The 26,331-nt window shown below is 50.6% G+C and overlaps 1 protein-coding gene across 5 annotated transcripts in view; it reads right to left on the bottom strand.

Moving 5' to 3' along the window:
• Positions 1 to 24,879, bottom strand: part of actn4 (actinin, alpha 4) — a 34,640-nt gene extending 9,761 nt beyond the window's left edge. For 2 of the 5 annotated variants that reach the window (XM_084673531.1, XM_084673530.1), the window contains exons 1-9: positions 24,534 to 24,879; positions 5,761 to 5,875; positions 5,377 to 5,496; positions 4,442 to 4,528; positions 4,263 to 4,350; positions 4,018 to 4,096; positions 3,856 to 3,937; positions 3,318 to 3,403; positions 193 to 285 (exon numbers count right to left, since the gene is read on the bottom strand). In XM_084673531.1, coding sequence (XP_084529657.1) covers positions 193 to 285; positions 3,318 to 3,403; positions 3,856 to 3,937; positions 4,018 to 4,096; positions 4,263 to 4,350; positions 4,442 to 4,528; positions 5,377 to 5,496; positions 5,761 to 5,875; positions 24,534 to 24,665 — 882 coding nt within the window. In that variant the 5' untranslated portion in view covers positions 24,666 to 24,879. Of the gene's footprint in view, positions 1 to 192; positions 286 to 2,062; positions 2,149 to 3,317; positions 3,404 to 3,855; positions 3,938 to 4,017; positions 4,097 to 4,262; positions 4,351 to 4,441; positions 4,529 to 5,376; positions 5,497 to 5,760; positions 5,876 to 24,533 lie in introns of all 5 variants that reach the window. The other 3 variants (XM_084673529.1, XM_084673528.1, XM_084673527.1) reach the window with 3 other exon arrangements.
• Positions 24,880 to 26,331: the final 1,452 nt, after the last annotated feature.

Below are 26,331 nucleotides of genomic sequence, written 5' to 3'. Positions count from 1 at the left end.
AGAGACAGGGTGAGAGGAGGAAGGAGGAGAAAAAGGTAGAGGAGGACAGTAGGAGAAAAGTAACAGGTTGTTGTCAGGAAACAGGAAGTACATACTGACAGGAAGAGGAGTCAGGAAACAGAAAGTACATACTGACAGGAAGCGAAGTCACAAAACAGGAAGTAAAGGACCAGAAATTAGACCATTACTTACATCACTGGCCAGCTTCTCATAGTCCTCCATCAAGTGTTCATTCTCCTGGTTGACAGCCAGCACCTTGCAGATACGATTGGCTGCCGTCTCGGCCTATCACAGAGCAGGGTGGTCAGTACTGCACACTGATTGGTTGTTGAGGTTGGTTAGCTAATCCACTCCCAGCTGAGATTGGACGAGTGAGTGAGTTGTCACAATGCAGTCAAACCATAAACTCTTTTAGTAACAAATCTAAAAACATCCCATAATACCAAACTCAAACTGTCACACAGGTGCTCCATTTGGCATGGCTTCCGTCCTCTAAAGCTAAGACCAGCTCCACAAACTGGGTGAGCACACAAACACCACACACGAGCAGTGATAACACACCAAGTTATAGAACAGTATCATTATACAAATAAGGAAAAACTGTGCACAAGCTCACACAAAATGGTAATATAAACGTAAAAATTATATATCAAATCTTAGGCCACATGCTAGGGCTGTTGATGGTTAGTCTAGCAGTGTGTGTGTGTGTGTGTTTCAGGTTCACTGTGTGTGTGTGGTAAAGCTACATGCTTCCTCTATGAAACACAGGAGCAGTCAGTTACTGTTGAGCTTCTCTGCTGTCCTCAGCTGTCGTCTGTAACTACCGTGTCTCTGGAACAGAGACGACCTGCTCACAACCAGCACCAACACACATGAACACAGCAGAGCTAGTCCTACCATGATCACATGAACACAGGAGAGCTAGTCCTACCATGATCACATGAACACAGCAGAGCTAGTCCTACCATGAACACAGCAGAGCTAGTCCTACCATGATCACAGGAGAGCTAGTCCTATCATGATCACATGAACACAGGAGAGCTAGTCCTATCATGAACACGATACTGAACACATGAACACAAGAATACAACAGTATATAGACATCCGTACAGGTATAACATGACAGTATGTATGCTAACGGTGTTAAACAGATGAAGAGGGGGTTTGACCAGACATCACCAGTGTTTCCCACTACAGCCAGAGTAAGAGTCAGCATATTTTTCCATTTCATGTGTTTAAACGGTTCTGTTTTGGGAAGCACTGCTGATGCCCACCAGGAGGGGGCAGTGTAGAGACAGACAGGAACAGGAAGTCAGTGTTGCTAGGGGGGGTGTCCTGCAGCATCAGCACCTCTGTGACATCACTCTGCGTACGAACACTCTGGAACCTGGAGTATCCTCTTGTGTACTAGGGGTGGTTGTGTGTACTAACATCTGGTTATGTGTACTAAGGCTGGATCTATGTACTAAGTTCAAGTTCAAGTCTTTTATTGTCAGATGCACAGACACAACACAGGGTCAGACTGGGCACTGAAATTCTTAGGACAAGACAACTAGTTCTGTTTACTAAGATCTAGTTATGTGTACTAAGATCTGGTTCTGTGTACTAACGCTGGTTCTATGTACTAAGGCCTAGCCTAGTGCTACTGTAAATGTATCAAACACTTGTAGATATTCTCTGTAGGACTGTTAGACTTGTATCTAGACTGGTCTTCTCTGTGGGCTACAGAGTCTGAGAGCGTGTGACAGCTGGGGGTATGGACACACAGGGGGGGGGGGGAGGTCTGCTGTGAGGTCTGCTGTGAGGTCTGCTGTGAGGTCTGCTGTGAGGTCTGCTGTGAGGTCTGCTGTGAGGTCTGCTGTGAGGTCTGCTGTGAGGTCTGCTGTGAGGTCTGCTGTGAGGTCTGCTGTGAGGTCTGCTGTGAGGTCTGCTGTGAGGTCTGCTGAGCAACACCCCTCCAGCCAGGAGAGGCAGCCCACCAGCCGAACAGACCTGTGATGTCACAGGGGGCGGAGGGTGCGGGGGAGAGAAGGAGGCGTGTGATTGGCCGGTGAGCGCTCACCTTCTGGGCGCCGGAGAAGGCGTGATAGAAGCAGGAGACATAGGTCATGATGGCCTTCTCATCAGGCCTCAACGTCCCCACGATGTCTATACCCACCACAGCAGGACAGAGGGGAGAGAGAGAGAGACAGAGAGAGACAGAGAGAGACAGAGAGAGAGAGAGAGAGAGAGAGGGGGGAGGAGAGAGACAGAGAAGCGGTGAAGCCAAGCGACCCATAGCAGTGTGTCCTCCCCACAGTGAGCTGGGGAGTATGTGAGAGGAAGACTGGTTGGGAGGGAAGGAGGGAGGGGGGGTATGGAATCCATGACGACGAGCCCCCTCCCGCTCCGATGGAGGTCTGTTCCCCAGGGACCCCAGCGATGTGAGGGTTGGGACCCCCCCCTTCACACACACACACTTGGTTTTGTTGATGATATGTGTTTGGAAATACCATCCAGCTGGTAAAAGCGGTAAGACTGATCTAGCCTGAGAACTAGTTATTCTGCTCACACACACACACACACCTTCTCCTGAGACTATGCACACCAACAACTCCTTAATGAATATGAAAATAATAAAAAAAACAGCAGCTTGGAAAAACAAGACGCGTCAGCAGGTTTCCTGACTGGAGCGCCCTGGGGAGGGGGGGCAGGTCTACACCCTAACAGTCCTACCCTACTACAGGGCCGGGTCTACACCCTATCAGTCCTACCCTACTACAGGGCCGGGTCTACACCCTAACAGTCCTACCCTACTACAGGGTCAGGTCTATACCCTAACAGTCCTACCCTACTACAGGGTCAGGTCTACACCCTAACAGTCCTACCCTACTACAGGGTCAGGTCTATACCCTAACAGTCCTACCCTACTACAGGGTCAGGTCTACACCCTAACAGTCCTACCCTACTACAGGGTCAGGTCTATACCCTAACAGTCCTACCCTACTACAGGGTCAGGTCTACACCCTAACAGTCCTACCCTACTACAGGGTCAGGTCTACACCCTAACAGTCCTACTCTACTACTAGGTCGGGTCTACACCCTAACAGTCCTACACACATGCCAATAACAGGAACAGTGTGTGTGTGTGTGTGAGGGAGGGAGGGAGGGAGCAGGTGTGTGTGTGTGTATGAGCAGGTTTCTCCCAGCCCAACCAGTTTCCGATAGCGCCCAAGCCATGCTGGAAAGAGGACCAGGAGAGGGGGGCAGTGGAGGGCGGCTGCCCAGGAGAGGGGGTTAGTATCTGGGCAGGGCTTGGCAGGGTGGGGGCTGGGTACCTTCTGGGCCCCAGAGAAGGCATGGTAGAAACTGGACACATAGGTCATGATGGCTTTCTCATCTGGACGAGCTGTGTTCACAATGTCTGCAGGGAAACACAGTTACACACAGACTGGGAGGACGCACACACACACACACGGCTCACACGGGACAGTTATTTAGACAGGGGAATCACACACACCTGAGATGCACAATACATTTACATGCAAGACACACACACACACACACACACTGTGACAGAGATGGGGGGGTAGAGAACACAATGGTATCAGGGAACGTTGGGGGAGGGAGGGATGGTGTTCGGGGGTTGAAAGGTCAAGATTGGGAGTGAAAGTGAGTATGTGTGACAGCAACTCATCCACCTGTTGAGGGTCAAAGGTCGTACTGGGGGTAGCTACCGTGTGGTTACACCACGGTCGAGCATCATAACATCTTACCACATCACAGACACACACACCTTATTTCAACACACATACTGCTCATACACCACAACTCTCTCTCTCTCTCTCTCTCTCTCCCTCTGTGTAGAGTCCGTACCTTCTGCATCTAACATCTTGGGGATGTCCAGGTACTTCTCAGCCACCTCGAACGCGTTGTTCAGGTTGGTCACAGGGTCGTCCTGCACAGCCAATCACAGCTTCAGAATACACATAAACCACCAGTGTGTGTGAGTGTGTGTGTGTGCGTGCGTGCGCTGACCTTTCTGAGCTTGTCGTAGTCGATGAGTTCAGGTCTGTGTCTGTGGATCAGAGCGTTGAAGGCCAGACCATCCTTCCAGCTGGAGAGGGAGGGAGGGAGGGGACCAGAGGAGGTTAGTGTTGAATAGAACAGTTGTGTGTTTCACCAGCAGGGGGCAGCCTGTCTCTCACAGTGCGTGTTGTATCTGTATGGGAGGAGGCTGGGGGGAGGTGTGTGGAGTGTTGGAAGGTGTGTGGAGAGGATACCTGATGTGGAAGTTCTGCACATTGACGTTCTTGTAGGGAGCAGTCTTCCTCTGACACCACAGCAGCAAGCCCTCCTTAGCAGACGTCTCTGAAGGACAGAGGAGGAGGGGAGGGTTAGGAGAGGAGAGGAGGGGAGGGGAGAGGAAAGGAAAGGAGGAGAGGAAGGGAGTTTGACTCACCTTCCACAGAGATGTCCTGGATAGCAAAGCGCAGGATGATGGTCCAGATCATTCCCAGGGTCATCTTGGCGTTCCCGTCCACGATTTCTGACCAGAGGACAGGGTTCAGAGGTCAAAAGGTGACCACAGCTCACATGTGTACAATAACATAACACATTCACTGTGTCTATATCCAGTCTACATACATTGTGTGTCTACATCCAGTCTACATATGCATTAATATACGCGATCACGAGCAGGAGAGTGCGTGCGCCGGAAACTCGAAGGTTTACTGAATCCTAATGTGCTTGATTCAGACGGCCTGTGTTTGCACTAAGTCTCCTGAAGAGCCTGCAGAAACAGCCCCTATGGAATCCACACACATCAAGCACACTATCTACACTGCTTATCTGAGTTTCAACTGACAATCCAGAGATGTTTGGGAGGGTGAGAGATGAGGGAGAGAGGGTCAGATAGAGACACAGGTGCACAGCCACACACTCAGTCATCCAGCCAGTCAGCCATATACGGAGCTAGCTCAGGTATGTTATGTATCCTGACCCAGATTCCATGGATACTGCAGCTCGAGAGATCAGCTCTTTATCTCTCTCTTTCCACGTCTCTCTCCATCTCTCCCACTGGCACATACCACTCTCTCTCTCCCTTCCCTCTCCTTTCTCTCCCTGACCTTCGTGTGTGTGTGTGTGTAGGTTCTAGGGTCTCCTATAGGTCAGTGTCTGTGGGCGGAGCTCTCTGTCATGGTGCAGGAATGAGGGGCGGAGCCAAACCTGCCATTTGTCATGACTGCCCAGAGGAAAGGTCAGCGTCCCACACACACCATCACAAGTTCATGTGCATGTGGTGGTGTAAGGGTGTGCATGTGTGTTTGTGGGTGTGTGGTTGTGTGAATGTTCTGAGCGTCATGCATGCATGCGTGTGTGCGTGCGTGTACTGACCTTCTGCTCCGATAGACACCAGCTTGACACCCTTGCTGGTGATGAAGTACAAAGCTTTGTTCACGTTGTTGATCTTGTGGACCCTCATCTTGCCTCTCTCTGGCTTGGGTAACCGTTCACCTGCACACACACACACCCACGTTACAACACACACTGTACAAACAGACTTGCACCACACATATGAAGACATGTAGACTTGTGTCAAACACACACACACGCACGATACTGAAGCGACAAAAAATAATTTTCCACAACTCATCAGAACAGCCATCAGAGCAGCTCCAGTTAAAGTCACAACAGTGCACACACACACACACACATCACCAGATCAGGATGTTTACTGTCAGTCTAATCTGTGTGTGTGTGTGTGTGTGTGTCTCCTACCTGAGATGACCTCCAGCAGCAGCATGAGTTTCAGACCATCTCTGAAGTCCTCCTCGATGTTCTCAATCTGCGTGCCTGCCTTTCTCAGGTGGGAGTTACACCAGGCTGTAAAGGTCTGCACACGCACACACAAACACACACAGAGGAAGTGATGTCAGAGAGGGAGCACCACACAGGAAGAGGCAGACAGGAACAGGAAACCACCTCAAAGCAACCGACTATAAGTGAGTACGGACTTAGTAAGGAACTGATGCTGGGCAGAGCGACCAGGCTGGGGGCAGAGCGACCAGGCTGGGGGCAGAGCGACCAGGCTGGGGGCAGAGCGACCAGGCTGGGGGCAGAGCGACCAGGCTGGGGGCAGAGCGACCAGGCTGGGGGCAGAGCGACCAGGCTGGGGGCAGAGCGACCAGGCTGGGGGCAGAGCGACCAGGCTGTGGACAGAGCGACCAGGCTGGGGGCAGAGCGACCAGGCTGGGGGCAGAGGACGTGTTCTCCTCAGAGCCCAAACACTGTTTTAGTTCTGTCAAGTTGCCGCAGCGCCACGGGGCCCTCGTGTGTCCTGAGTCAGCTGGTGCTGAGGCCGTTTCTGCTGTGGTGGAACAGGGAACACTTCCTGTTCCTGGAGCAAGGTTACGACTGCCCCGCCCTGCCCTGCCCAGCCCCCCTCCTCCACTCAGCCTTCCCCAATCCCGTCACTCACAACAAACTTGATTCCAAACGTCAACCAGGATCAGTCTGTCCTGCCCCCCCCCCCACACACACCCCCTCCCCTCCCCCCCAGGGTGTGTGTTAGGATGTGTGTTGCCGTGGCGGTATGATAACATTATGACAGTGAGGCGGGCTGCCTCCCTGCCCTGCCCTCATAGGGACACAATGGGGCCATTGAGCCTCTAGATAATGACTCCCTTCAACCCCCCAGGCCTGCACCAGCCCCCCGCTCCAACACACACAGAGGGGGACATAGGGCCAGGACAACAGAGGAGGTAGGAGGGGGAGAAGGATGAGAGGAGAGGGGGTGCAGGATGAGAAGGGGAGAGAAGCGAGGGAGGGAGGGGAGGTGAGGAGAGGTCCACAAACAAACAGTGTGGTTCTAAACAATGACTACTCCTGCCCCCCGCTCCCCCGCTCCCCCGCACACTATTCATGTCCCTCCCTCTGGACTGGACTACACACACACACACACACCGCACTGGGAGGAGAGAGAGGGAGTGATAGAGATTAAGAAGTGTGCGTGTGTGTTGTTAGAAAGGACCAGCTGAGACATGCAGGTCTCCAGAGACTGCAGAACTGTGTGCAACATCAAGTCACCAATGGTTGATTATGTGAATATTGCGGCACACAGTTATGATGTCATCACAAACCAGGTCAAGGTTTGGGTGTGTATGTCCCCCCCTTGCTGACAGCTCTACCCCAGTAGAGGACGAGGAGCATCACAGTGTTTTGGGTGGGTAGAGGAAAAGGTGGTTTACCTGCATTTCTCAGCTAGTTTCCAGTCTGGTTAAACTGTTAGCATTCCAACTCCCCCAGTAGCTATAACTCTTCTCGTCAGCCCCAACAGAGAGGGCTCTGCTGGCCTCGACCTCTGACCTCTACCAGGCCCCTGGGTGCCAGGGGTCAGAGGTCAGAGAGACTCCTGAGGGACGGTCGTTCGTCTGTTTGCCGACACACACACACACACACACACACACACACACACACACACACCTATCCACCACTCCCTGGACAAAAATGTCAAGGACATAACAGCCTACCGCCTACACACACGCCAAAAATCCATCTCTACACACACACACACACACACACACACACACATCTTCTACCATCTACACATTCCACATGATCACACACACACTTAGTAAAGTAAGTCAAATGTTCCCTGAGCATACACACACACATGAACACATCTTCCTGTGTGACACATGAACACATCTTCCTGTGTGACACATGAACAGGTAAGGGCGTGGCCGCAGACAGCCCCTGGACAGACGGACACTGGCGACAGCACATCCACTCCACATTCACTGGATGGCTCCACTGTGTGTGTGTGTGTGTGTGTGTGTGTGTGTGTGTGTCCAATCAGTGAGATGACTCTCGCCATCTAGTATCTGCATGCTTGTCTCACACACACACACACACACACACACACACACACACACACACACAAACACTCTGGTGAGCTCATTCTGGCCACCAAGTGTTATTTTAAACTCACCAACACACACACACACACACGCTCGGGTTATTTGACATGTTCAAACTGTATCACACACACAGTTCTCACGGTTGCACAGCCTGTAGCTAGGCAGGCAGAAACATGCAGACTAAAAGCTTTACAAGGAATTCCTAATACCAGGCATGTCTGCTACTAGTGGTTACGCCACTGGTACAGGCTTGTAGCTACCTTACACAGCAGCTACATGCTAGCACCTAGTTACACAGCTAGCTCCTACATGCTAGCACCTAGTTACACAGCTAGCTTCTACATGCTAGCACCTAGTTACACAGCTAGCTCCTACATGCTAGCACCTAGTTACACAGCTAGCTCCTACACGCTAGCACCTAGTTACACAGCTAGCTCCTACATGCTAGCACCTAGTTACACAGCTAGGTCCTACATGCTAGCACCTAGTTACACAGCTAGCTAACCAACACGCTGTGCTCCAACCCAGTTTCATGTCGTTAAACGTCTGGCTGGTGTGGCGCGCGCACACAAACTCCAATTAGCCAGGGCTGACGGCCCGACAGTGTTTGTCAGACGCCCCATTGTCTAACACCCGCCCACACGGACACACACCCCCACACACCCCCCCACACAAAAACAGGTAGTTCATTGTCTGTGACCTACACAGACTAAACTATTTCAGTAGCTCTTTAATTGCATTTTCACACACCCCCACACACACACTCTCCTAGTAAAGGAAACAGGCTTCCTGGCTTTACCGGTCACTCCCTGAGATCAAGGTGTCTCTGGACATTCCACCCACAAACTAGGTTCCATTCTAGAACACTCACAATCCATTCCAGAATCAGATGTATCCATTCTAGAATCTCTGCAGCCCCTTCTGCATTGGGCCCATGCTGCAGGCTGGTACAGACAGAGGTGTGTGTGTGTGTGTGTGTGTGTAGGGGAGAGGAGGAGGGTGGCTTGTTGCTGAGGTCGCTGTGTATTCTTATTACCCTGTCAAGTCAGGGCAGGTGATCATTACCACAACACACACACACCGTGCACCACCCCCAAACACACACACACCGTGCACCCCCCTAAACACACACTTCATGTGCTGACAGGCAGCCAGTGAGAACAGAACAGTTTCTCACCCATAAGCAGTTCTGAGACACTGAGCTGTGGTTGTGTGGCCTAATCAGACTGACAGCTCACTAATAATATCCTGGTGTAACAGCTGAGGAAGAGGTGAGTGAGAGGACGAGAAAGAAGAGAAGGTGGGGGGGGGGGGAGAGAAAGAGGGGGGGGGGTATTGTTGATGCATGAAGGTAACAGGAGAACTGGCCGTGTGCAGAGATGTAGAGAGGAAGAGGTTGGGGGTGAAGAGGTTGTAAAGAGGTGCCCTCTCTCTCTCACACACACACAGTGCTTACGAGGAATGAGTTATAATGGCCTGATCTTGCTTTTGAAGTCTCTGTAGACAGGGGGCAGATTTGGGACTACAGACCCAACGGTAGGAGGGGAGGAGGAGATGAGGAGAGGAGGAGATGAGGGGAGGAGGGGGGAGATCTCTGTGTTTGTTTGTTGATTGATGTATGCAGCTTCCTGTCTTTGTGAGCTGCACCACCAGGCTCTGGTTTCACTGAGGAGGCCTCGTGTGTGTTAACCCTGTCAGCACCGCATGCTGGGGTCAGCTTACACACACAAGATGGGAGTGCAGCAGCAAGACATTCTGGGTGACTGTCTGAGACACAGCTTCCTAGCACTGTGTCCAGCCTGACAGCCCTCCAGAGGACAGCCCTCTTCTCTGCTGGGTTACAGCACAGGCCGCTGTCGTTGCACCACAGCCGGCGTGTGGAGGTTGTAGGGAGGTTGCTGTGTCAGAGCATTGTGTCAGACGGTATCTGGAGGAGCACTGGTCTGCCGTCCTCAGAGACAGACAGAGACAGAGAGATGGAGGGAGGGAAGGAGAGAGAGATGGATAGAGAGAGACGGACGGAGGGAGGGATGACGTTTAAGGGAGGAGAGGGTATGAAAGGAATGAGGAAGGTGAAAGGAGAGAGAGATGAGAGGAGGGAGGTGGAGAGGGCAAGGAGAGATGTTAAGAGGAATGGATGTCATCTAAATTAAGAGCATGAGAGCAATGTGAAGAATGCCAAATATGTCCTTCCTCTCCCCTCCCTTGCTTTCTTCGTCATTAGAGAGCGGAGATAGAAAGATATGAGGGAGGTATGGAGAGAGAGAGAGAGGGGGGGGGGGAGAGAGAGACAGAGGGGAGAGAGAGACAGAGGGGAGAGAGAGACAGAGAGAGACAGAGGGGAGAGAGAGACAGAGAGGAGAGAGAGACAGAGGGGAGAGAGAGACAGAGAGAGAGACAGAGACAGAGACAGAGACAGAGAGAGAGAGAGAGCGAGAAAGAGAGAGAGAAAGAGACAGACAGACAGTCAGACAGAGAGAGAGAAACTTCTGGCTTGTTTCTCCTGTCCCGTCTCTCCATGTCTCTCTTCCTCCTTCTCTACATCTTCCTCCTTCTCTCTCGCCTTTCTCTCAATATGTCATCACCCCATCACTTCCTGCTCACTCTGGCCAATCAGCAGCCTCCAAATCAACTTCCTGTCTGAGAAAGCGCGGGACAGGATGTGGGGATGGGAGGATGTTATATCCGTGCCTTCGCATCCAGGAAGTGCACATGGCACCTTAGTAGCTAAATGAAGCGTTGGTGGAGACAGTCGACTTTCCACCTCCCCTCACTCGCAGCAAACACAGTAGGGGTTCTACAGCGAGTGTCCTGACTCCAGTTAGATGAAAACTACAACAGTCCTGGTTATAATGTAACCAACAAACGCCTTCGCTGCACATCACTCGTCATATAAAGACTTTAGAGTCATAAACGCTTGGTTTTAGAGTGCTGTAAGGAAACCACACACAACTAAATGACTGATAAACTAATAAACTCAGAACTCCAGGTCTAAGGTGAGAGGTCATATTGGGATAAGTTCTCTGACTGTTCTAGAACAGAAATGACTTGTCTAACAGCCCTGGAAGTATTAAGTACTTATTTATATTCTACAAGCAGGAAACCACCGTTATCGTCTTGCCCCAATGCTGGCATCGTTTTATCAAGAAACTGATTCCTCTCAGAAATAGATCTGCCACTCCCTGGAAACTGTCGGACTTTGACTGTTAGACAAATCTCTATCGGCAGTCTGAAAGGACCAATCACACCCTGGATAGGCATTCCATTCCAGGAAGCACCATTCCAATCCAATCAGATTGGTCCGTGTGAGGGAGGAAAGTTCCAGAATATACAACCCAGCCTTCAGACGTCTCAGAACTGAGGTGTGTGTCTGGTCATTTCCTCCTGTCAAACTATCTTCTCATCTCCTGCGGTGATTAACGAGGGGCTGGCTTATAAAGAAGTATTTTTGCCAAGGAGACGCTTTCCCGAGGCGTTCCAGCGGTTCTGATCACTTTCAGAGAACATGGCGGATGTAAACACAGCCTTTTCAGGAAGGAAGATAAGAAGCAGACACACTAAATATGTGGTCTGCTGGCTCTGATCAGCCTGTTCCTACCTCCCTATCCTGCCTCCCTCTCCTGCCTCCCTATCCTGCCTCCCTATCCTGCCTCCCTCTCCTGCCTCCCTCTCCTGCCTCCCTCTCCTGCCTCCCTCTCCTGCCTCCCTCTCCTGCCTCCCTATCCTGCCTCCCTCTCCTGCCTCCCTCTCCTGCCTCCCTCTCCTGCCTCCTGTCCTGCCTCCTCATCTCATCTCCTACCTCCTCCTCTCCTCCTACTTCTTATCCTGTTGAAATGCAGGAAGCATGACACCAGATTAGGGAACAAACAGCCATTAAATGTAATAAACAGAATTGTATTTCAGTTTTTCTACTTTAGTCCCAAATACAGAGAGACAGACACACACACACACACACACACACGAGAGGTGTGAGCTGACAAGGCCTTAAACAGATTCTTAAAATGGAGGTGCGAGTATGACCCAACAGACTGAGACACTTCCCTGTAGTACAGGAGGGAGGGAGGGAGGGAGGGAGGGAGAGAGAGAGGGAGAGAGGGAGAGAGGGAGAGAGGGAGAGAGGGAGAGAGGGAGAGAGGGAGAGAGGGAGAGAGGGAGGGAGGGAGGGTGGGTAAAGGGCCCAGGCTGGATTTGAACCCAGGCCACTGCAGTAAGGCCTGAGCCTGCGTTGTGCGCACATGTATCGGCCCCCACCCTGCCTGCAGAACAGCCCCAGCCCTCCATATCAGCCTCTCACAGTACCAGACACCTCCAACAGAGAAGGTTTCCTTCCAGCCCCCTCCACCCCTCTCTCTCTCTCTCTCTCTCTCTCTCTCTGACCTTTGATAAAGCGCCGCCACACCGCCCAGTGAACACAGTGAAGCCACACCAGCCTCTCTGGCTGGCAAACACACACACACACACACACACACACACACACGACAGGGAGGGGCTGCCAACCTGCCAGATTAGCTCATGTGTAAACTTCCTGCTGCGTGTTTTTAAGTGTGCGTGTGACTCAGCGAGGACTGAGGAACAGCATGAATGGAATCAGTCACCGTAATAACCATGATGACAAGTCGTTTCAGCGTACACACACCTGCCGGTCCCGATGCCACGCCTGCCACAGGCGTCAGCAGGAAGGATGGGTCCCATTCCACACACCCATCTAAAGCACTGTCTACAGACCCATCTGAAGCACTGTCTACAGACCCATCTGAAGCACTGTCTACAGACCCATCTGAAGCACTGTCTACACACCCATCTGAAGCACTGTCTACAGACCCATCTGAAGCACTGTCTACAGACCCATCTGAAGCACTGTCTACACACCCATCTGAAGCACTGTCTACACACCCATCTGAAGCACTGTCTACAGACCCATCTGAAGCACTGTCTACAGACCCATCTGAAGCACTGTCTACACACCCATCTGAAGCACTGTCTACAGACCCATCTGAAGCACTGTCTACACACCCATCTGAAGCACTGTCTACAGACCCATCTGGTACCAACAGCAGTGGATGGTGTGATAATGACGTTAAGTCATTAAGAAATGCTTTTAGGGTACAGGGGGGTTTCGAACCTGCAACCTCCACCGAGCTGTAGCTTCCTGTGGATGTCTGCAGGCCTGTTTGGGGCCGAGGTCCGCGGTGGTCAAACCGCCCCCCCCCCCACCACCACCACCGCTAGAACGCTAATGCTGCTGTGCTAGCACACTAACGCTAAACTAAAACCACTCACCCGGGGAAACAGGAAGTTATTAAGCAAAAAGGAAGCAGAAGTTTGTCAGAAAACCATTTTCTGATGAGGACATGGAAACCACAAAACATTCCAGAAGGGTAACTGCGGTGGCACGACAGGGTCCACATATGAACAAGCCTCTCGGTTTCAGTCTACAACACAAGACAGACGGTCTCTCTTGACTAAGAAGATTGAAAGAATGACATCCAAAACCTTCCGGAAAGATCTTCCAATCGTGCAATACAAACTGCAGAACCAACACCAGTCAGCCCAGTCCAAGCACATCCAAAAGTCGACTGGTTAGGGTTTAGCACGGTCATCTTAACTTGGTGGCTCCATTAACCCCCAGTAAGATGAGGAGGAGGAGGAGGAGGAGGAGGGAGAAGGAGGAGAAAGAAGGAGGAGAGGGCAAGCACCAGGTCTCATAAACCAGGCCTCCACTCCTGCGTTGAAGAGAGTGTGTCTGCACTCTGATATGGTAGGAACCCTGACATTTGTGGAGTGTGTTTCACCATCTGAACATGCTTCTGCCTTACAGGGCCGTGTGTGTGTAGGAGCGTGACATTTCCCCAGCTTTAGCCCTTCATTCCTCACATTCCCTTTGAGGCAGGAGTGGGCAGTCTGGTGCTCATCTGCTCCTGATCCTCCACACACACACACACACACACACACACGTCTGGCCTAAATATGGGAAGACATCTCACACGCCTCATGGTGAGTCTTGGTGCAAACACAAAAAAAAACTGTCAGATTGAGAATGTGTGTGTGTGTGTGCGCGCGTGTGTGACAATGTGACCAAACGAGTAGGGCAGGCCAGCCCGGTAGACAGCACAGTCACATTAACCTCCTCTTCCTGTTGCTGCTCGCTCGCTCGCCCGCCCGCCCGCCTGCTCTCTTTGCCTTTTAAGGCAACACAGTTAACGGCCTGTCACCATGGCGATGACGTAACAGCAAACAAGGTTCCCCCCACGGCACACTGAGTACACACACACACACACCTGCTCTCAACACACACACACACACACACATTTTCTGTCGTTGAAAGCACCTGGTGGAAGCCACACCTGTGGTGGCTGTTCACACGTCCCTGGGTCCACAGCCCCCCCACAGGCTCCGTTTGTTCTCTACTGGAGGAATGTGAAACACTACCTCCTCCTCCCCCCTCTTCCTCGCTCTCACCTTTCCTCCCCCCCTCCCTCGTTGGGGGCTTCCTATGAGCCAGCAGAAACAGGAGAGTGACAGACAGAGAGAGAGAGAGAGAGTGACAGACAGAGACAGACAGACAGACAGACACAGAGACAGAGACAGAGAGAGAGACAGACAGAGAGAGAGACAGAGAGAGACAGAGAGAGAGAGAGAGAGACAGAGAGAGAGAGACAGAGAGAGACAGAGAGAGACAGAGAGAGACAGAGAGAGACAGAGAGAGAGAGACAGAGAGAGACAGAGAGAGACAGAGAGAGAGAGAGAGACAGAGAGAGACAGAGAGAGACAGAGAGAGAGATCGACGTATTGAGCTACTGGAGTACAAACACCATCTGCAACTTCCTGCCTTGGGAAGGTCCCTGAGCTGGGTGACTGTTCAACACTGCCTCTTCAGCTCTATGTGTGTGTGTGTGGCCTGAAATACCCCTCCATAGGAAGGTTGGGAGGAAGTGAGGGGAGAGGGGGAGGGGGAGGAGGAGGGGAGGAGGAGGGCTTGTAAACGGTCTGAGAGTCCAGACTGACGCTGCTGTTTGTTCCTCTGTGTTTCCGCTTCCAGATGACACACACACCTCCAACACACACACCAGAGGTTACCCGGCCCTTTATGACTGACTCACTGCCCTATTCCTGTGTGACACACCCTGACACACACACACACACACACATTCAAACAGATACCTAAGCAAATCATCACGCAAATGACCGATCGTGATTGACTCAAATCAAGATCACAAGGCAGTGGGTGGCAGAGGGAGGGGGAGGAGCAAATTGGAGGCAGTGATATAGAGGCCGAGAGAGTACAAGGCTGAAGACCCAGAATGCTGTAGTGCCACCAAGGCAACCATCCCCCACCCCAGGGGGCTTCCCTGCCTAAGACAAGCTACATGTCATCAACACATGTACTTATACCTCCCCCCCACCCTCTCCCCCTCTCCATCGAGGGTAAGTGGATTCCATACACGAGGGGGGGGGGGGGGGATCCCGGGGTCAGATAAGCGTAATCCTCTCTAAATGACTTTCACAAAACTGCCACCCCCCGCCCTCCAGAGTGGTTCAGTCCAGACTAAGTAGACACTGATATGTCTCATCCTGCTGGACTGAACCACTTTCTCCTTCTGTACAACAACACCATCCACAAACACCACTTAGAGAAGCAGTACATCAAGTTTATACCCTCCTTCTGCTTAACAGCCGACACAGTGACTATCTTAAGTACCTGTACAGTAAAGCCAGGGCTTTTACTGACTGTTCCCACTAACCCTAACCCTAAGCTGTGTAGGGAAGAGTATTTATAGATCAGAATGGATCGATATCTGTGTTTGGCTGGAACAGAGAGAGACAGACACAGACAGACACAGAGAGACACAGAGAGACACAGAGAGACACAGAGAGACACAGAGAGACACAGAGAGACACAGAGAGACACAGAGAGACACAGACAGACACAGAGAGACACAGAGAGACACAGACAGACACAGACAGACACAGAGAGACACAGAGAGACACAGACAGACACAGAGAGACACAGACAGACACAGACAGACACAGACAGACACAGAGAGACACAGACAGACACAGAGAGACACAGAGACACAGACAGACACAGAGAGACACAGAGAGACACAGAGACACAGAGAGACACAGAGAGACACAGACAGACACAGAGAGACACAGAGAGAGGGAAAGAGAGAGAGAGAGGGGGAAGAGAAAGAAAACTTTACTCCTCACAGCACATCTCTCTCATCTACATTTAGTCATTTAGCAGACGCTCTTATCCAGAGCGACTTACAGTTAATACATGGACATTCCCCTGAGGCAAGTAGGGTGAAGTGCCTTGCCCAAGGACACAACATCATTTGGCAAGTCGGGAATTGAACCGGCAACCTTCAGATTAATAACCCAATTCCCTTAACGCTCAGCCATCTCAGCCCTCCATTTCAGCCCAGAGAGACCAGCAGCTTGGTCCACTAACAGATGCAGGATGGTGCCGGCTTTACACTGTGACATCATCACTAACAGATGCAGGATAGTGCCGGCTTTACACTGTGACATCATCACTAACAGATGCAGGATGGAGCCGGCTTTACACTGTGACATCATCACTAACAGATGCAGGATAGTGCCGGCTTTACACTGTGACATCATCACTAACAGATGCAGGATAGTGCCGGCTTTACACTGTGACATCATCACTAACAGATGCAGGATGGAGCCGGCTTTACACTGTGACATCATCACTAACAGATGCAGGATAGTGCCGGCCCCCACACTGTGACATCATCACTAACAGATGCAGGATAGTGCCGGCCCCCACACTGTGACATCATCACTAACAGATGTAGTATAGTGCCGGCTCCTGCCAGCCTCTGACATGCTCGGTACCAACGCCGTCCGTGCCCTGCCAAGACGACCAATCAGCTGTTAGCTGTGATGTCACCGCTGCAGAGTGGAGACACCACTGGCCGGCCGGCTGTACAGAGAGACACAGACACTCTTTGTTATCTGGTCGACTCTGGGCTGTGGTCAGAGAGACTAGTTCTGTTCCAGAGGCTTCCCTGACTCCCTACAGCCTGACTGGAAAGATGGACCTCCCTAAGAGTGTGTGTGTGTGTATCTGTGTGTGTGTGTGTGTATCTGTGTGTGTGTGTGTGTGTGTGTGTGGGGGGGACCCAGCTCTGGGCTGCACCGTCCTCAGACTGCGCGAGGCCAGAAACACCATCCAGCCCCCATCCTAAAAAAAAAGGCTGCCCTCCTACGGCAGCAGCGATATCCTCTTACAAACATCCTTTTGTTTGAACATGTACTCTTAAGACTCTCCAAGACAGCCGCACAATGACCCAAGGACGGACAGAGAGAGGCAGACAGACAGAGAGACAGACAGACAGACAGAGAGAGAGAGAGAGAGAGAGCGTGTGTCTTGGTTTATCTGCGTTGCCAGTGTGAGGGGTGAAACCTTGAGCAGATGAAGGTCTCTGGTCTCAGTAAATATTTAATAAAGTCCTGCAGCCTGAGGTTCATAACAGACATGGTGCTTCTGAGGGGGGGGGGGGGGGGTGGGGTGGGGAGTGTGCCTAAACATGCAGCTGAATATGTGTGTGTGTGCGCGCGCGCGTGTGTGTGTTGGGGTGGATAACATCCCAGTAGCCTTGTTACCTTCTTCCACAGTGCCCTACTCAACATCTCTTCAATAACACACACACACACACACACACACACACACACACACACACACACACACACACACACACACACTTCAAGGCCCAGCCTGTGTTTATTAAGGCCTTAGGAGGGGGGGGGGGGACTGTGTTTCTAGACTCTTTCATTCACAGTCTGGACACTAGGAACTAGGCTTGGCGGTTAGGGTCTAGGACCAGGGTTCCAGGGGTTAGAGGATGGAGATGTGGAGAGGAGGGACTGGGTGGAGGATGTGGGGGTTTTAATCCAGTCACAAGCAGGTTTGTGAATGAGACAAGCCTGCTCCAGATATCTGGCTGGGTGGAGGCGGGCTGGGGGTGGAGGTGTGGAGGCTGGGGGTGGAGGCTGGGGGTGGAGGTGTGGAGGCTGGGGGTGGAGGTGTGGAGGCTGGGGGTGGAGGTGTGGAGGATGGGGCTGGGGGTGTGGAGGCTGGGGGTGGCTGGCAAGCTGGGGCTGGAGAGGCTAGGAGGGTAGAGGCTGGGAGGCTGGATCTGCTTCTCCTGTGGCGTGTGACTGTCAGCCCTAAACCAACCATTCAACACTCAGCCAATCAGCCCCAAGAAGCAAGCCACACCCCCTCTGCCTGTCATTACATCATACCCCGAAGAGAGACCCTGATTGGATCTGGTGTCCATGTTGGCCAAACCCTTTCTTACTCTCTCTCTGTTTCTCTTTCCACTTACGAGACAGAAGAAAGCAGGGATGGGAGAGAGGAGTGGTGATGGAGGGAGGGGGAGGAGAGGATAAGCAAGACAGATGTTGACCTACTAACAGGAGGGGCTTCAGAGTAGGAGAGCAGATTAGGGACAGACAGACAGTGAGACAGACAGACAGACAGACAGACAGACAGACAGACAGACAGACAGAAAATTGTTGATCATATGAACAGACAAACAGCTCAAATAACACACAGTCTTTACACATGATCTGCCAAGAGAACAGAACATCTACAGCATACCAATCTGCTCCATCCTGTCCACAGACTGCATACACCAACATACCCAGTACAGGCACTGTAGCATGTTCTATCTGCAGTAGTTACATGACTGTAGCATGTTCTATCTTCAGTAGTTACATGACTGTGGCATGTTCTATCTGAAGAGTAGATCCTTGACTGTAGCTAGGTAGCTGGTTATTTATAGCAGCAGCAGCGAGCGAGCGAGCGAGCGAGCGAGCGAGCGAGCGAGCGAGCGAGCGAGCGAGCGAGCGAGAGAGAGAGAGAGAGAGAGAGAGAGAGAGAGAGAGAGAGAGAGAGAGAGAGAGAGAGAGAGAGAGAGAGAGAGAGAGAGAGAGAGAGAGAGAGAGAGAGAGAGAGAGAGAGAGAGAGAGAGAGAGAGAGAGAGAGAGAGAGAGAGAGAGAGAGAGAGAGAGAGAGAGAGAGAGAGAGAGAGAGAGAGAGAGAGAGAGAGAGAGAGAGAGAGAGAGAGAGAGAGAGAGAGAGAGAGAGAGAGAGAGAGAGAGAGAGAGAGAGAGAGAGAGAGAAAGAGAGAGATGGGAGGGAGGGAGAGAGAAGGATGCAGAGACAGAAAGAAGAGTGCAAGCTAGCAAAGCAAGTGAGAAATGGTACTAAAGTGAGAGAGATGGCGGGAGAGAGCGAGAGCGAGAGAGAGAGACCTTGTTCTGCTGTGACAGCTCTGGCCTCGGTCCTGAGAACTGTGCTGAGAAGCAGCTGACTGGACGGTCTGCTCTGGTGCTCTGGTCTGCTCTACTCTACTACCTTAAAAAGACACCAGCAGAGGCCAGGGGAGGCCTGCTACCACGGCGCAGGGCCCTATGCAGAGGGCTCTGGAAGTGAGGCTCAGTAAGTACACACTCTCACACACACACACACACACACACACACTCATATGAACTTGGCTTGAGAGGAACCTTTGTTTATTTAGATGAAACAATGTTCACCACTGAACCATGGCTAGCACGGCACCAGCAAGGTTGAAAATATTGAAACCCCACCCCTTAAATAATGCAACCCTCTCTCTCTCCCACACACACACACCTAAACACTCATTCCTTTCTCTGAAACGCCTGCAGAGCCTCAAGGGCACATGGCCTGACCTGGCAAGCACAACATGTAAACATTGTGCACACACACACACACACATTTCAGAGCCTGAGGTACTTCTAGTAAACATACCACACACTTCTGTAGATGTAAACCACAGGAGAACAAGCAAGAGAGCTGGCTGAATATTACACATCATTAGACTCCTGGAATTAAACAATCCTAAGTGTGTGTGTGTGTGTGTGTGTGTGTGTGTGATATGTTCATGGGCTTACTAGGCCAGACTTTGTGCCTTTGGGGCTTTGCAGGAGATTCAGTAAAGTCTGGAGTGTCAGTAGTAGATTACTTGTCGGAGGGAGAGAAGGGGGTGAAAGAGAGGGGGGGCGAGAAAGAGAGGGGGGGAAAGAGAAGTAAAGACGATGGGGGAAACAGACCGGAAGGAATGCCTGACACAGAAACACGTATATTCAGGCCTGCCCACCCCAAACATGGGGGGGGGGGGGGGTGGTAGACACCATCCCCTCCCAGGATGGGTACAAAACTGGGGGTGACACCCCTCCAGAAACACTGCCCCCCCCCTCCCTCCAGCACCACACAGGCCACATCTGCAGCCTGCCTGCCCCAAACCCCCTCTTCTTTTTCAGTCGGGCAAAAAAACAGGCACCCCGCCCCCATGGAGCCCCTCCCCTGGCCGGCTATAATGGGCCACAAATGGAATGTTTCCCCCGCATGCTCTAGCTGTGGGAGAAAAGAGAGAAAGGAAAGAAAGAAAGAAAAAGGGAGTGAGAGAAAAAGGGGGAGCGAGCGAGGGAGGGAGGGGGGGGGAGAGGAACCACATTCCATTCTGGTCGGTCCTCTCTTCTGTTTGCATGCCTAGCCGGCTAGCTGGCTAACTGACTGACTAGCTCGTTGACTGACTGACTGGCTAGCTAGCTAGCTGCCACACTAGCTGACTGGCTTATAGGCTGACAGATTGACTGTCTAGCTGACCAGATAGCTAGCTAGTAGGGGTGTAACAATATATTGTGGAACAATATATCGCAATACAAAGATTTTACAACATGTATCGTAGAGTTATGGCAATATTTTTACAATATGACGTCCGTTTGATCCTATTGGTTGAGCTACCAGCACGCGACCTACTCTGCACCTGTGTCATGGTTGCATTCATTGCATTCACAGAAATCACTTGAACTGAGTTACCTAAATTGTATGTACAACAAAGAAAATTATTGAAAATGTTTAATGTTTTGGAAATAAATCTGTTGATTGAATTTCAGTTTCATTTAAAATGTTGTTCAAAATATCGTGATACGTACTGTATCGTACACCCAGTATCATGATACGTATTGTATTGTGAGCTGAGTGTATTGTTACACCCCTACGAGCTAGCCAACTAAATGACTAGCTAGTCAGAATGAAGCTAGCTAGTCAGAATGAAGCTAGCTAACTGAATGACTAGCTTACTGACTGACTAGCTAACTGAATGACTCGCTAACTGAATGACTCGCTAACTGAATGACTCGCTAACTACCTGACTTGCAAACTACCTGGTTTGCCAACTACCTGGTTTGCCAACTACCTGACTCGCTAACTACCTGGCTTGCTAACTGAATGACTCACTAACTACCTGGCTTGCTAACTTGGGTTCCAGCCACGCAAGTAGTGGTTTCACCAAGAACTACAGTCTACAAAGCCGGCTGATGTTTCCCCTTAGATAAAGAGCTGGAATCTGTTTCTCTACAGGAGGAAGGAGAGAACAAACAGCCTGCCACACACACTGCCATGTACTGTGGACTGGGAGTGGCATGTTAAAAGGCCACTGATTGGCCGATAGTTTTTGTGTGATGGTGGGACTGATTACCTCATTGGGCAGAGCAGGACAGACCTGATAGGGCAGGTTAGGAGATTCCTGTCTCACTGTCTTCAACTGTAGGTCGTCTTCCCCTGATTGACACCCCAGAGCTCCTGAACTCTGAATATCCGTGTTTCACCAAACATTCACTTGGAATATTTAACTCTATTCTGACTGCATCATTGTGTGTAGGCTGTGGTCTCCTCTCTGCGTCACCGACAGTGTCTGGAGGAGGGGATCCCTCCCTCAACTGCTCCTCCCAAGGTTTCTAAACATGTTTTCCTGGAGTTTTACACCACAGTATTGTGAGTGTAAGTGAAGACCTCTGTGACACTGCTTGTTAAAAGGGCAGTACAAATAAAGCTTGATTCGGTTCCGACGACAGTTTCCGTGACTACCATTCCTCACGGCACAGTTCCAACATGTGTTCTTGGTTCTTGGAAGAGTGCCTCCAGACTCTTGTGAGTGTGAGACCAGGAAGTGTGGATCCAGGAGCCCTAGCTAACCCTAGCTAACACCACAGAGGCACACAGTCAGAGATTGGATCAAGTTGCGTCACCAACACCTCCAATTGTGTTCTGAGAGGAGGAGAGGGAGGGTGACTTTAGTCTGAAGAACCCAGCACAACCTTTCCCATCAGCCCTGGGTTTCCTTGACAACAGAGAAGTGTGTTAAACTGCCAGTGCAGAAGGGCACACCTGAGGAACGGCCCACACCACCAGAACCAAGGCCTTACCGCAGCGACCACGTTTCGATTCCGGCCCAGGCCATTTCCTACATGCCCTCTTTCTCTCTCCCCCTACATTTCCTGTGTCTCTCCGCTGTCACTATCACAGTAAAGCAGAAACCCAAAGAGATTCATCTTTCAAATTGCCAGCGTCAGGGAAAGACGCATCTTAACACTGTCAGCGTTGGGAACACACTGTGCTGTACCCGTCATGGTGCCACAGTAAACAGGAGTGCAAGTCTGGGCACTGAGGCATGAGTGAGCCAGGGGAGGAGGGAAGGAGTGTTCATGTGTGTTGGTTTAAGACTAGGGTGTGACACACTATTCAGACTACAATCAGAATCCTACCCATACATGCAATCACATATTCAATACCATAGTGTAAATGTAGGGAACAGGGGTTGTTAGGGCGGGGGGGGGGGTATTTTGCCTGTTAATGCCTGCAGTGAAGAAAACTATGTGACAACAACAATGTTTAGTGTAACTGGCCACTCTTAGTACAACTGGCCGCAGCTTGCCCCCCCCCCCCCCCCAAGTTTCAATAGTCTTCTAGAACCTCCACTGTCAGGGAAAGGAGGAGGATGAAGAGGACAAGGCCTATAGGAAGGGCTCTGACCAAGCAACAACACTGTCTTACTTCAACACTCCTCAGTCATCTGCTGCTACAACCCTTCACGTTTCACAGCAGGACAAAGCAAGAGCCTGAGAAATCGTGCGGCTCCTTGGTCTGTCCCTCTTTAAAAAATGTCAACATTAATGGAGTGTACAGTTTCCTGTCAGGCGGTCCGATTTGCGTGTATCGCGTGTCTGTTTAAACTATAAAAACATTCGACAGAAGCGGTGACATGGAGAATAGGGTGTACTGTGGCATGTCGCTGCATGTGGCAGATTTGTTGGCGTTGCTGATCCTTAATTATATGTTTGTTGAGCTGGATGGAGCTCTGCAGTGCGTGTGTAAAACTGTAACTAGGGTAGCTGGACTGGACCTCTGGACCGGACTCAACCAGGCTAGGCATTAAAAACGTTGTTTACCCATTTATCAATGGTTTATCGAGGCATTCCATAACGTTAGAGACTTATTGGCTCGAGGCTTGAGCCATAGGCTTGAGATAGCCTATGCATAGCCTCCGTGCATTTAATCACACACAAACACACTCCTTTGATACATTAATGGGGGGAATTCATTAACGTTTATGCAATAACCGGCACAGCAGGGGTGAAAACGCGGCAGGAATTTGCCCTTGGTTCCCCCGCCCGACTTTGCTCAAATAAATGTCCCATCATTGTAGCCTACACTGTACGCCCCCGAACAACCGATCAAATCAAACGACGAGTATCTGTGAGATAGTTAGTAGCCTATCAAAAACAGCTGCAAGATTTGGTGGGGGGCGGAGGATGAATATGGCTCTGGGTTGTGTTTGTGTTACATATTAAGTGAATCATTGACAAAAAATTATCTTCTTAGGAACTTTGGCCTTCAATAAGTAAACACGTCTAAATGGTAGGCAATAACGGGGAGGGAAGCCGGCCTCATGGTTTTGATATCAAACAAATGTGGTATCATTCCGGTCAAAACGCAAATCTTTCGGCTTATAATGCATGTCTCGCTTCAGAAAAAAAGAATGAAAAAAAAAAGAATTCAAAAAATCTCGTCTGTCAGATGCATAGCAACACACCCTGAATTATTCCACACTGTTGGGCAACGCTGCCTCGAATGATCCTCAATCGTTTTCTACAAAGCTATTTCACAATGTCAGGGGCTCTATTCTACATGGGCGAAAGGGGGATTAAAGACAAGTTTGGGGGGGAGAACTAAAAATATTTATGGAGGTAGAGGCCTAGGTATAAGTGCGACAACGAAAATGTTGGACTCAATTGAGCAAAAAAAGGTAAGAAACTCGTCATTGCCTTATCAGCCTAAAACCAGGACATCAGATAACACTGAAGGGTGCACAATTTCACAAGCCATTTGAGCCTTTCACGACATATTCGAAAATGTTGCGCTGTAGCCGCATTCGTGCATCCGGTTATCTTTGAAAACTCATGCCTGTAGGGATAGCTACTGGAACAACAGCCAAGCTGCAGACAACTGATACTTTGTACTTTGTTTCATTCATAGACGAGGGGAAAAAAAATCTCCTTTGCCCCTCTATTTTAGAATGAGAAAATACAGGTTGCTGTGGACAATGACGCATGTGGAAAGGTATCACCATAGCGACACCAAGGCAAGAATAGTCTACATCTGACAACAACAAAAAAAATACAATAAAACGTTTCTAGATTGAAAGCATGAACTGGAAACTCGGGCCCCAAATCAGTCCCCGACCTCTCCCTCCCGACCCCCAGCCATTTTCCCTCTCTTCCTCCTACCTTTCGCTGCTGTTTCTCCCAAGCAGGATCCAGGAGCAGGTCCCGGTCCCAGTCATTTTCCTGTTCCATGTATGTCGGAGGTTCGGCCGACGAGTATTGATTTTGATTATTTGTAGCGTGATAATCTACCATATCAACTACACCCGAACTGTGCTACCGAGCTCTCTCTCTCTCTCTCTATCACCGAAAAAGCAAAACGGGATGTGACCCAGTTGCGGCAATACTCCGCTTTCAACGTTCGGGCAGGAATATCCGGTCCGTGCACTGACAAACTCCCCGTTTCAGAAGAATGCTTCTCCACCCGAGGACGGAATGGTGTGGTCGAGCGAGCCGCTCCTACAACTTCGAATAGCCTACGTAGGCCCAAATAGCTCATGAATATTTATATGAGCCTATCCATCTTCAACATTATTCATAATGCGTTGAAACACTGCCCCCAAATGGCCATATGATATGACACACAACACAAAGTTTCCAGGCACTTTTATTAGGCATGATAGGATGTTATTGCTTTGAGTTTATCTATGAGTTTATTCTGCATTGTGATGAACGTTGCACAAAATAAACGGAGGCTCACGGCGCAGTAACTACGGTTTTTTTTACAGTTTTTTTGCTGCAGCTTCCGCGTGATTATTTGAAGCGATGCAGCGTATCACTTTCGTTGTTGGGATTCTCTATACGTAAACGTGGGCGAACACAAATTGACAGTTATTTCGTAACTCTCAATTAGTTTGATTCCAACAGGCAACGCGACTCTTTTTCTGTTCCACTGATCTAATATGGTCATGAAAGCCCCACCCCTATCATGTATTATCCAGGACAAGCGCTGGCTAACACCCTGCATCATTTAACAGCCAGCGATGCTGGCTCTTTTGTGTCGTTACCTCCTCGGATTTTTATCATTCCTGGTGTGATCACTGTAGCCTCGGGCCCTACCGACGGCTCACCGCTACTTTTATGCGGTTTTTCGTGCAGGTGCATCGAGGAAAGCAGCATTTGTTTTAGTCTCCTCCGCCTCCCCGCTGGTGTGCAGCCGTAGCACGTAGGGGAGGGCAGTAAGGCGGATTATATTTACCATAAACATTTCATAGGCTAGCGGTGTGTGACTGAGATGCCTCGACACTGTAGGAAGTAGGTCACGCTCGGACCCGTGTGTCCATGTAGATTACCGTCAGCAGCCAGCTCGAGACCCCCCCCCCCTCTCTCCCCCCTCCCAGCATACCATGATGATCGTTTGCCGGGCCGTTTGCGCCACTTTGATGTACCGTGGGTCGTCCGGTTTGGGCTCGAAGTGCCACATTCCTAATCGCTCTCTACGTTATTCCCAGGGATCCCGTGAGCCTTGGACCACATCGCCGTTACAAACTCGGTCTCTTGAGACTCCTGTGTGAGAGATAAACTACAGATAAGTTAGGCCTGAAATAGGATTTAAATTGGCCCACTAACTTAACTTGGTCTTATTGTCTATAATTTGAATGACCACCCTTTGTCCGGCCAATTAAAAGTGACAGTAAAATAGTAAATCGCAACATGTGATGTTGTTGTACGAAGATCCTAAATGTGGGATTCAGGACTCTACAAATACCAATCTGTGTGCGTGTGTGTGTGTTTGTGTGTGCGTGCGTGAGTGCGCGCGTCTGTCTGTGGGTGTAGGCAGCCAAAAATCTAGCTACAACTCATCAAACTTCAGTTTCCTCTACAATTCATGCTGCTGTCGTTTTGACAGAAGTCTTAACAAATATGGCGCAACAGGAAATTGCTGACCCTCAGCAGCGCTCACCCCCAGAGCCCCTGTGTC

This window comes from Hypomesus nipponensis, chromosome 15, assembly GCF_054491055.1.
Source record: "Hypomesus nipponensis isolate SF chromosome 15, ASM5449105v1, whole genome shotgun sequence".
NCBI classification, from domain to species: Eukaryota; Metazoa; Chordata; class Actinopteri; order Osmeriformes; family Osmeridae; genus Hypomesus; species Hypomesus nipponensis.
The sequence above is the reverse complement of the archived record's forward strand: the minus strand, read 5'-3'. Positions and strand labels throughout refer to the sequence as shown.